This window comes from Panthera pardus, unplaced genomic scaffold, assembly GCF_024362965.1.
Source record: "Panthera pardus isolate Hobbes unplaced genomic scaffold, ASM2436296v1 HiC_scaffold_13, whole genome shotgun sequence".
In the NCBI taxonomy this organism is placed as follows: Eukaryota; Metazoa; Chordata; class Mammalia; order Carnivora; family Felidae; genus Panthera; species Panthera pardus.
This window is the reverse complement of record NW_026526688.1, coordinates 17223874-17236389: the sequence shown is the minus strand read 5'-3', so window position 1 is coordinate 17236389 and position 12516 is coordinate 17223874. Positions and strand designations below refer to the sequence as shown.

General features: G+C 38.7%; 1 protein-coding gene across 1 annotated transcript in view; it reads right to left on the bottom strand.

Moving 5' to 3' along the window:
* The window catches only part of TLR3 (toll like receptor 3), a 65384-nt gene that overhangs the window by 5645 nt on the left and 47223 nt on the right, over positions 1 to 12516 (bottom strand). Inside the window, exons 4-5 of the mRNA XM_019422203.2 lie at positions 3100 to 3551; positions 766 to 957 (exon numbers count right to left, since the gene is read on the bottom strand). Of these exons, the coding sequence (XP_019277748.2) occupies positions 766 to 957; positions 3100 to 3540 (633 nt within the window). The 5' untranslated portion in view covers positions 3541 to 3551. The remainder of the gene's footprint in view (positions 1 to 765; positions 958 to 3099; positions 3552 to 12516) is intronic.

The window sequence follows — 12516 nt, the reverse complement described above, 5'->3', positions numbered from 1 at the left end:
TCTTTTGAAAATCTGACTTAGTTTACGATTTCCAATATTCTTATTCTCAGCCTGTAAAGGAATAAAATACAAACATACCTGTACATGAAAGTAGTTACTGAAATGAATATCATGCATCTAAAGAGAAGGTTAATTAGGTATATTCCATTATAAGAAGTATATTCCATTATCAGAAGATTTTCATAATAATCTAATGCTAGTTACCATTTATGGAGCACTTACATGAGATACGGTGCTAAATTCTTTACCATACAGCCTATGAAGTAGTGTTATTATTATACTAACTTTACACCTGGGGAACTGGAGCGCAAAGAACTTGAATAATTTGCCTGATTACACAAGTATTAGGAGAGAAAGCCCAGAAGGGGAGCCAGCTCGCCCAACTCTACAGCCTGTGCTCTTCACTATCACGCTGTTTTAATTCTTTCAGAGATTTTGTGCCATAGATAGTATTCCCACTTTACAAGTGAGGAAGCTAAGACCCAGAAAGGTTATGTAGGCTCCCCAAGGTTCCTATAACTGGAACACGGATTTTAACCCACTTCTGTTAGATAGCGGAGCTCCAGCCCCCAATTACTACCAGTGTTTCTTTTTGCGAAGAGGACATCAATGGCCCCAAGCAGTAAGTGTGAAGGACTTTTGGAAGGCATGGCAAACATTATTACCCCTTTCTCTAGGGATCTTTAGATTCTTACCCCTGTGACACAGTTAGGGATTGCCCACACTTAAAGGTAGAACACGAAATCATTTTACCCGACTTCTTACCTCTTTAATTGGATTTGATGACAATTCTAATTTCTTCAAAGAAGAATTGCCAAGGAAATCCAGTCCTTCACGTCTCAGGATGTTAATTTTATTACTTGATAACAGGAGCTCTTGGAGATTTTCCAGTTGGGGCTGACTTCCTAATTTGGTAGATGACAAACCATTATGAGATAGATCTAATTTGATTAAATTCTGAGAGAGAAAAAAGATGCATACAAGTTAGAGTCTTGCCACCAAAAATAGTTCCTTTAAATGTACCTGAATCTTAGAAATTACAGCAAAAGTGTCACCTCTCTATTATTCTATAGACAATTGACAGTAGAGGTAATGAAAAATTTTCGTGGTGATCAAAAATAACATTGTTACAAGGGTTTGTTTCTCACTTCAAGAATTATTTAAAAAAATTTTTTTAATGTTTATTTATTTTCGAGAGACAGAGAAAGAGTATGAGCGAGGAGGGGCAGAGATAGAGAGGAAGACATAGAATCCGAAGCGGGCTCCAGGCTCCGAGCTGTCAACACAGAGCCTGACCTGGGGCCCAAACCCACAAACCATGAGATCGTGACGTGAGCCAAAGTCGGACACCCAACTGACTGAGCCACTCAGGTGCCCAAGAATCATTTTTTAAAAAGAATGATTTTATTTCTCTTACCAAAATAAAGGGATTTAAGCATATTTATTCATGATATAAGGAAGATTCATAATAAACATTTATTTACTTTATTATTTATAATAAGCATTTCCTTATGATGTAAGGAATATTCATGTGGCTTATTAAACATATAATGTCATGCATCAGCCTTGAAATGAAACAAAAATATGCTAAGTGAAATAAGTCATACAGAGAAAGACAGATACCATATGTTTTCACTCTTATGTGGATCCTGAGAAACTTACCAGAAGACCATGGGGGAGGGGGAAAAAAATGTTAGGGAGGGAGCCAAAACATAAGAGACTCTTAAAAACCGAGAACAAACTGAGGGTTGATGGGTCGTGGGAGGGAGGGGAGGGTGGGTGATGGGTATTGAGGAGGGCACCTGTTGGGATGAGCACTGGGTGTTGTATGGAAACCAATTTGACAATAAATTTCATATTTAAAAAATAATTAAAAAATATAAATAAGTAAATAAACATTAAAATAAAAAAAGAAATGAAACAAAAAAAAATGAAGAAATATTTTCTTTAAAAGTCCATGAAATCCTAAAAAAGATTTTTACTTTGAGAAAGATTGATAGGTATGTTAATTTTGCATCATGGCGAGTATAGAATATTCATTTTTGTTTTGTTAGTGCTGTGGGACATTTTAACCACCTTGTGCTATTTTTAACAGGTAAATTTCCACTCAGGTAAAAGGTAAGGAAAAGCTGATACATATTAGGGTAAAATCTTAGATGATGTGTATTCAAGAGAGTAAGACTTTTATTTATGTTTTCAACATGAAAGAACATTTTGCCAAAGATTATTCTAACCAGATTTTGAGGCCTTTGTGTCCAAAGCCATTTCGTCCACTGCAGAATCTCAAGAGGCATAAGAGAATTTCAAATCACTAGCAAGCAAGTCACTTTACAAATGTTTCTAAGCATACTTGTTTGTACATTATTCTTGGCATATGAGGTCAAGGAATGCCAAATTTTGTATAGGTCCATGTGATGAAGAAAACAAAGAGTTTAAAAAAATGGCTTTGGTTCAAGAAAAGTACCTAATAAGTGTCTCAGATTTAGAGACACTCACATACATTTTCACAGATTTAAAATTCAAGGAAAGTACTCAGGGGAAAAAAAGGATAGCCATTAGTAAAGCAATAATATGAAGAGATTTCTAAATCAAGAGTAGGTAATTTTTAGTTGGACAATTTGCTTTATCATGTGTCATTTTGTTAACTTTATTTAAGTCTGAATTTGGATGTGTGTTGTTGTTTGTTTGTTTGTTTTTCATTACTTCAGGTACTATCAGCAGCATTGAGAGTTTATTTGCTGTGTTCCTAATGAGATATTCTTGTTCTTCTCGGGTTATGACAGACCAGATTCTTCTCTGATCTCTACCTCTTGTATCTGAGTTGTATTTTTAATGGGAGGGAGCAAGAGAGGCAGAGTTCTTTAAACTTAAGACTGAAAGTGAAGTAAGATGCTATTTTCTCTTTTGAAAAGATTTCCAATCTTAAATGGCCATATTTGTACATAAAGCTGCCCCTCTTCCCGTTTGGGTAGATCAGAGTTTTCATTCTTGACCTTGATACTTAGATACGAAATCTCAAGATTCATGAGTGACTTGCAAACTTAACACGAGGCAACATATTTTTAATTTCTTATATGGAGGTGGACATTTCCATCCTACCTTCAGGTTTTGAAAGGGATCGTTTTCAATTTTCTGGATTGAATTGGACCTTAGATGGAGTTCCATCAAATTCACGCAGAAGATAAAAGTTCGCTCTGAAAGGCGAGATAGTTCATTGTGTTCGAGGTTCAAAATTTCCAACAAGGGGAGTTTTTGGCACAATTCTGGCTCCAGTTTTGAGATGGAGTTAAATCCTCCATCCAAGGTAGTAAGTTGGCTGTATCTTGTAAAGTTGTCAGGTGGTAATCTTCTGAGCTGATTATGGGTGAGATTCAACACCGTTATGTTTGCTGGGAGGTCATCGGGCACTTGTGTCAACTTCAGATGACTGCAGTCAGCTGCTTCATGCCTAACAACACATTTGTTGGTAGAGGATGTACACAGTATCCAAAAGGGCAACAGCCCCAAAAAGGAATAGATATAAGGCGAACTCTGGCTCATGATTCCCTCCTCTAAAAGAGACATAACAAAGTAGCGGACATTAATGACACAGGTTTTCATAGGCATTGGTATATTCCTTGTAAGATAGATAACCAAATGTGACTACGTGTGATCTTTTTATTCACAACTGGCATGATACACAAGTATGTATTATACAAGTTGTACCTCCAATAGAAATAATTCAAGTAGCACAGAAAAGTAAAAAATGGAACACACAAACTCGCTCCTCACTCTTCACCTCCGCCCCATCTTCAGTGTTTCAAGGTAACCTCCTGACAGTTTCTATTTCTAATGTTCACGGTCACCTCCACAAACTCAAATAACACGTTTGCGCTTATGCTTCTGTTTCGTCAATACAGTGAGTAGTTTCTTTCCACCGTAAAGATACGAAACTTACACTATTCGATCAGTCTCCTCACAATTCTTCCTCAGTCACTTTTAATTTATTTAATCCATTGTTCTATTTATAAGTTTTATGACTATAGCTAAAACTCTGTCTTATTGATCAGACAACTTGAGACGTCCTCTCTTGATCCTCGGGATGTGATATAGGAAATGTGCACCCCTGAATGTTCTACCCATTTCTTCCATATTTACGCTTCCTAAAACTGCCAACTACAGCCCTGGCTTGACACTGTGAAGATATAAAATGTTAGCATTTGTATCCTAAAACTATGGCGAGTCCAACATACTTGGTCCACATAAATTCAGAAAATCTAAAGCCAATAAATATCATTTGCAATTTTATGATTATAGAAATAAGCATTCACTGCAGAATCAAGACAACATAGAGAAACATAGTGATAAGGAGAAAAAAAACCTGGAATTACACTGCCGAGTTGTGTTCCTGTTTTCTGCTTGGTAGCCTCCGGCAAGTTAACTCATTTTTTTAGGACTTCATTCCCTCATCTTGTAAGTCTGGATAATCGAAGTCGCTCTTCCATAGGTTGTTACAACGATGAAATGAGATAAGCCTTACAGTAGTTGGCACACACCAGCGTTTGTTATTACTATTATTATTAATCAGTAAAATAATCCACGATTCATAAGTAGATAATTGCAACTATTCTCTACTTTGTAAACGTTTTACTTCATAAGGAAAATCTATACAAGACAGAAGCCAATTATATCATGAGACAATCACAGCTAACTATTAACAAGAAGAGGGGGCCAAGCGTGCAAAATCATTGAAATTCAAGGAAATTCATGGTGGCTAGAAGGATGTGAGAAGCTTCTTATTAACCTAGCCTTGGGTTAGATGGAGAGCCACAGTACAGACTCTAGGGCTGTTCTCACAGGCTGGGAATCAACTAGTATCTTCCCTGAACAACTACAACTGATCTTCATTTGAGGAGGCTCAATTCCTCTAAACCTGTTCTGGTTTTCAATTTCATTTTATTTATTTCTTTATTTTTAAATGTTTATTTATTTATTTGAAGGCAGAGAGAGAGAGAGTGAGTGAGAGAGAGAGAATACATGCAGGTGCAGGAAGGGCAGACAGAGAGGGAGAGAGAGAAAATCCCAAGCAGGTTCTGCACTGTCAGCATGGAACCTGATGCGGGGCTCAATTTCACAAACCGTGAGATTGTGAACCGAGCCAAAATCAAGAGTTGGACACTTAACCAACTGAACCACCCAGGGGCCCCTTCAATTTCATGTTCAGAATAGAAAGAAAGTTCCACATTATGAGGCATCCATGGATCACTTTACCCTACTAGTTGGTCTAAAGAATCAAAGTTAACAAATTTAAGCATTTGCTAACATACCATTCACAAACTAGAAAGGCCTTTAAAAGTTTGAATGGGGTTTTAGGGGAGAAGATGGTGGAGTGGTAGGAGGCCCCTATGCTTGCCGCATTCCTTGAACATACCTGGATAAACATCAAATCATTCTCAACACCCAAGAAATCAATATAAGGGTGAGAGAATAAGTTGCACAACTAGAGAGAGACAAGAGGCGACATCGTGGAAGGTAGGAAGGTGATATGTGCTTTGGGGAAGAAAAGGATCATAGGTGTTATGGAAGGGAGGGAGCCCTGATCACAAACAGAGAGGAGAGAGAGAGAGAGTGAGAGCGCACAGGGGATCACACAAGAAAAACACTTTCCCAAAACCATTGACTGAGAAAATGAGTGGGGCTGATCGCTGTGAGTTTTTACAACCAGCAGAGCTCAAAGCCTGGACTTTTAGAAGTCAGTGCCATGGCAGGTGTGGAGCCTAGTGGGTGCAACGATGCTCTGTGGTAGGCAGAGAGCTGGGAGTGGACAGCACTATCTGAGGATCCCTTGGGACACACTGGGAGAGATATTTACCCCTTCTTGGGGTGCATTTGGGAGAGGCGGCATTGCCTCTTAGGGGACAAAAGAGCCAGTGGGCACCATTGTGCTGCCCTGTTCCTTAGCAAAGGAACAGAGACAGTTCACCTGAAGGCAGCTGACCTGGATGCCAGCTTTTTGCAGCACTTTACTCTTAAACTCTAAGCTCCTGGGTGTTGGTACAACTGCCCTTCTGGGACAAACCAGCACCAGCCCCAATGTGAAGGTGGAACTCTCCCCCAGAGCACCAGCATGAGTCTGCATTACACTGGGTCCCTAAAGTTTGGAGTTTTGAAACTCAGCCGGCCTGCCTGAGGTAAAACCCACTGGTTGGGTGGGCACACAGGCCAGACACAGCCAGAGTGAAGGCAGGGACCTGAGGTATGCTTGGGACACACAGAGGGAGATTGTTAGCTCTTCTGTGAGGGCTTCATGGACAGCAGCAGACACAAACTCCCCTTCTCAGGGACAAGGGGGAGGGTTGGCACCAATTTTTCCCCTTCCCATCAGCACACATTGACTTCAGGGAGCAGAACAGTGCTGACAGTGGAGGCCTGAGCCACTTACACCAAGTCCCAACCCCTGTGTTCTTCAGGTACATCTTTACCTGGGCAAATGTGACTAAGAACCAGAGCAGCAGGCCCCTACCCCAGAAGGCCAGCACAAACCCTCGCATGTACCAAGTCTACTGACCATAGAGTGCAGCAAAGCTTCAGCTCCAGTGGAAATAGGATCAGACCTCTTTTAACAGGCAGACAAGAGCACACCTAGTTAAAACAAGCCACACTCTGGCTAAGGTCCACACACTTCCCACTGCAGGCGAGGAGAAACTCTGCAGAGGGCTGACCTGAGGGTAAGAGCAGTCAAAACAGAGCATCAGAGTGCACACAGCAAACCCCAGAAACACTTCCTGAAGTTCTAGGTCTTGAGCACTATATGACCTCTTCTTAATAAAGCCATTACTCTCAGGAACATGAAACATATCCAGCTTTCCTAACACAGAAGAAGACAGAGACCTAGAAAAAAAATGCGAAGATGGAGGAATTCATCCCAAAAGAAAGAACAAGAAAAGGTCACAGCCAGGGATCTAATTAAAAGAGATACAAGCAATATGCGGGATCCAGAATTTAAAACAACAATAAAAAGGATACTAGCTGGCCTTGAGAAAAGCATAACGGACACCAGGAAGTCTATTACTGCAGAGATAAAGAACCTAAAAAACTGGTCAGGCCAAAATAAAAACTGCTATAACCAAGAGGTGAAACTGACTAGATGTAATGACCACAATAATGGAAGAAGCAGAGGAATGAATAGTGATATAGAAGACAAAATTATGGAATATAATAAAGCTGAAAAGAAGAGGGAAATAAAAATATTGGATCACAAATGTAAACTTAGGGAACTCAGCAACTCCATAAAACATAATAGCATTCATATCATAGGAGTCCCAGAAGAAGAGAGGGAAAAGGGGATAGAAAGTTTATTTGAGCAAATTATAGATGAAAACTTCCTTAATCTGTGGAAGGAAACAGACATCCAAACCTAGGAGACACAGAAAACTCCCATCAAAATCAACAAAACCAGGCCAACACAAGGACAGATCATAGTAAAATTTTCAAAATACATAGATAAGGAAAAAAATACTAAAAGCAGCCCAGGAAAAGATGTCCCTAACTTACAAGGGAAGACAAATAAGGTTAGCAGCAGACTTATCCACAGAAACCTGGCAGGCCAGAAGGGAGTGGCAGGATATATTCAATGTGCTGATGGGAAAACACGCAGCCATGAAACTTTACCCAGCAACGCTGTCATTCAGAATGGGAGGGGAGATAAAGAGCTTCACAGACAAACACAAACTAAAGAAGTTCATGACCACGAAACTAACCCTGCAAGAAATATTACTGGGGACTCTTTGAGTGGGAAAAGAACGCCAAAAGCAACAAAGGCTAGAAATGAACAAAGAAAATCTCCAGAAACAATGACTTAACAGGTAATACAATGGCACTAAATTCATATCTATCAACAATCACTCTGAATGTAAATGGACTAAATGCTCCAATCAAAATACATAGGGTATCAGAATGGATTAAAAAACAAAAACAAAAACAAGACCCATCTACATGCTACCTACAAGGGACTCATTTTAGACCTAAAGACACAGGATGAAAGTAAGGGGATGGAAAACCATCTATCATGCTAATGAATGTCAAAAGAAAGCTGAAGTAGCCATACTCGTATCAGACAAACTAGATTTTTAAATAAAAGACTGTAACAAGAGAGGAAGAAAGGCACTATATCATAATAAAGGGGACTATCCGAAAAACAGATAATCCAGTGAAGAAATGGGTAGAAGACATGAATAGATACTTTTCTAAAGAAGACATCCAGATGGCCAACAGGCACATGAAAAGATGCTCAACGTCACTCCTCATCAGGGAAATAAAATCAAAACCACACTCAGATATCACCTCAAGGCCAGTCAGAGTGGCCAAAATGAACAAATTAGGAGACTATAGATGCTGGCGAGGATGTGGAGAAACGGGAATCCTCTTGCACTGTTGATGGGAATGCAAATTGGTGCAGCCACTCTGGAAAGCAGTGTGGAGGTTCCTCAAAAAATTAAAAATAGATCTACCCTATGACCCAGCAATAGCACTGCTAGGAATTTACCCAAGGGATACAGGAGTGCTGATACATAGGGGCACATGTACCCCAATGTTTATAGCAGCACTTTCAACAAGAGCCAAATTATGGAAAGTGCCTAAATGTCCATCAACTGACGAATGGATAAAGAAGATGTGGTTTATATATCCAATGGAATACTACTTGGCAATGAGAAAGAATGAAATCTGGCATTTGCAGCAACATGGATGGACCTGGAGACTATTATGCTAAGTGAAATAAGTCAGGCAGAGAAAGACAGATACCGTATGTTTTCACTCATGTGTGGGTCCTGAGAAACTTAACAGAAGACCACGGGGCAGAGAAAGTGGGGGGGTGGGGGGAGTTACAGAGAGGGAAGGAGGCAAACCATAAGAGCCTCTTAAATACTGAGAACAAACTGAGGGTTGATGGGGGATGCGGGTGAGGGAAAGTGGGTGATGGGCACTGAGGAGCGCACCTGTTGGGATGAGCAGTGGGTGTTGTATGGAAACCAATGTGACAATAAATTATATATATAAAAATAAATAAATAAAAATAGGCATCTCGTCACTGGCCTGAAAAAATAAATAAATAAATAAATAAAGGGATTATCTAACAAGAAGATCTAACGGTTGTAAATATTTATGCTCCCAAACTGGAAGAAACAAAGTATTAAATCAATTAATAGCAAACATAAAGAAACCCATTGATAATAATATAATAATAGTAGGGGACTTTAACGCCCCACTTACATTAATAGATCATCTAAAAAAAAAAAACAAGAAGGAAACAATGGCTTTGAATGACGCATTGGACCACATGGATTTAACGGATAAATTCAGAGCATTTCATCCTAAAGCAGCAGAATACATCTTCTTTATAAGTGCACATGGGACGTTCCCCACAATAGATCATATCCTGGGTCACAAGTAAGACCTCAACAAATACAAAATGACTGAAGTTATACCATGCATATTTTCTGACCATACACTACAAAACTTGAAGTGAACCACAGGAAAAAATTTGGAAAGACCACAAATACTTGGATGTTAAAGAACATTCTATTAAAGAATGAATGAGAGGGGCACCTGGGTGGCTCAGTTGGTTAAGTGTCTGACTTCAGCTCAGGTCAGGATCTCACAGTTTGTGAGTTCAAGCTTCGCATTGGGCTCTTCTGACAGCTCAGAGCCTGGAGCTTGCTTCGGATTCCGTATCTCCCTCTCTCTCTTCCTCTCCCTACTCACGCTCTCTGTCTCAAAAATAAACAAACATTTAAAAAAAATTTTAAAAAAAGAATGAACAGTTAACCAGGAAACTAAAGAATAAATTTTTTAAAAAAACATGGAAACAAACGAAAATGAAAACACAATGGTCCAAAACCTTTGGGATGCAGCAAAAATTGTCCTAACAGGGAAGTATATGCAATAGAGGACTACCTCAAAAGGCCAGAAAGCTCTCAAACACACAACCTAATCTTATACATGAATAAGCTAGAAAAAGAACAACAAACAAAGCCTAAAGCTAGTGAAGAAGGGAAACAATAAAGATTAGAGCAGAAATAAATGATACAGAAACTAAAAAACAATACAACAGATCAATGAAAACTGGAGCCTGGTTCTGTGAACGAATTAATAAAACTGATAAACCCATCCGTAGCCAAACTTATCAAAAAGAAAAGAGAAAGCATTCAGATAAGTAAAATCATGAATGGGTGAGGGGAGATCAGAACTAACACCCAAAGAAATACGAACAATCATAACAGGATATTATGTAAAGCTGAATGCCAACAAATTAGGCAATCTGGAAGAAAAGGATAAATTCCTAGAAACATATAAACTACCAAAGCTGAAACAGGAAGAAATGGAAAATTTGAAAAGACTGATAACTAGCAAAGAATTTGTATCAGTAGTAAAAAATCTCCTAACAAAAGTCCAGGGCCAGATGGCCTCTCAGGGGAATTACACCAAACATTTAAAGAAGAGTTAATACCTATTCTTCTCAAACTGTTCTAAAAAATAGAAATGGAAGGAAAACTTCCAAACTCATTCTACAAGGCCAGCATTACCTTGATTCCAAAACCAGACAAAGACCCCAGTAAAGAGAATTACAGGCCATACCCCTGATGAACATGGACGCAAAAATTCTCAACAAAACACTAGCAAATCGAATCCAACAGTATATTAAAAGAATCATTCACCACGATCAAGTGAGATTTATTCCTGGGCTGCAAAAATGGCTCAATATTTGCAAATCAATCAATGCTCTACACCACATTAATAAAAGAAACAATAAAAACCATATGGTCATTTCAATAGATACAGAAAAAGCATGACACAAAGTATAGTGTCCATTCTTGGTAACGACCTTCAACAAAGCAGGGATAGAGTAATCATACCGCAACATCACACAGTCCATATATGAGAATCCCACAGGTAATATAATCCTCAATGGGGAAAAACAGAACTTTTCCTCTATAGTCAGGAATAAGACAGGGATATCCACTCTCACCACCGTTATCGAACATAGTACTGGAAGTCCTAGCCTCAGCAATCAGACAACAAAAAGAAAGACAAGGCATCCAAATTGGCAAGGAAGAGGTCGAACTTTCACTATTTGCAGACAACATGGTTCTCTATGTAGAAAACCAGAAAGATTCCATCAAAAAAATTGCTTGAACTGATACACAAATTCAGTTAAGTTGTAGGTTACAAAATCAATGTACAGAAATCTGTTGCATTTCTATACACCAATAATGAAGCAGCAGAAAGAGAAATGAAGGAATAAATCCCATTTACAATTGCACCCAAAATAACAAGATACCTAGGAATAAACCTAACCAAAGAGGTAAAAGATCTGTATTCTGTGAACTATAAAAAACTGATGAAAGAAATCGAAGGTTACCCAAAGAAATGGTAAACATTCCATGCTCATGGATTAGAAGAACAAATATTGTTAAAATCTCTCTACTACCCAAGGCAAACTATACATTTAATCCCTATCAAAATACCACCCACATTTTTCACAGAGCTGGAATAAAAAATCCTAAAATTTGTATGGAACCACAAAGGATACTGAATAGACAAAACAATCTTGAAAAAGAAAAGCAAAGCTGGAGGCATCACAATTCCAGACTGCAAGCTATATTACAAAGCTGTAGTCATCAAGATAGTATTGGTACTATCACAAAAACAGACACATTGGTCAATGGAACAGAACAGAAAACCCAGAAATGGGCCCACAGCTATATGGCCAATTAATCTTCAACAAAGCGGCAAAGAATATCCAATGGGAAAAAGACAGTTCTCTTCAATAAACAGTGTTGGGAAAACTGGACAGAAACAGGCAGAGGAATGAAACTGGACCACTTTCATATATCATACACAAAAATAAATTCGAAATGGATGGAATAGGAAATCAACAAAATCCTAAAGGAGAACACAGGCATCAACCTATCTGACACTGGCTGTGGCAATTTCCTACTAGACACATCTTCTGAGGCAAGGGAAAGAAAAGCAAGCATGAATTATTGGAATCTCGCCAAGATAAAAATCTTCAAAGTAAAGGAAACCATCAACAAAATGAAAAGGCAACATTCAGAATGGGAGAAGATATTTAGAAATTACATATCTTATAGAGAGTATCCGAAATCTATAAAGAACTTATCAAATTCAACATCAAAAAAACAAATCATCTAGTTAAGAAATGGGCAGAAAACATGAACAGACACTTTTCCAAAGAAGACATCCACATGGCTAACAGACATATGGAAAGATGTTCAACATCACTCATCCATAGGGAAATGCAAATCAAAACCAGGATGAGATACCACCTCACACCTGTCAGAATGGCTAAAATTAACAACACAGGGAACAACAGGTGTTGGTGAGGATGTGGAGAAAGGGGAACCCACTTACATTGTTGGTAGGAATGCAAACTGGTGCAGCCACTTTGGAAAACAGTATGGAGGTTCCTCAAAAAGTAAAAAATAGAACTATCTATGACCCAGCAATTGCACTACT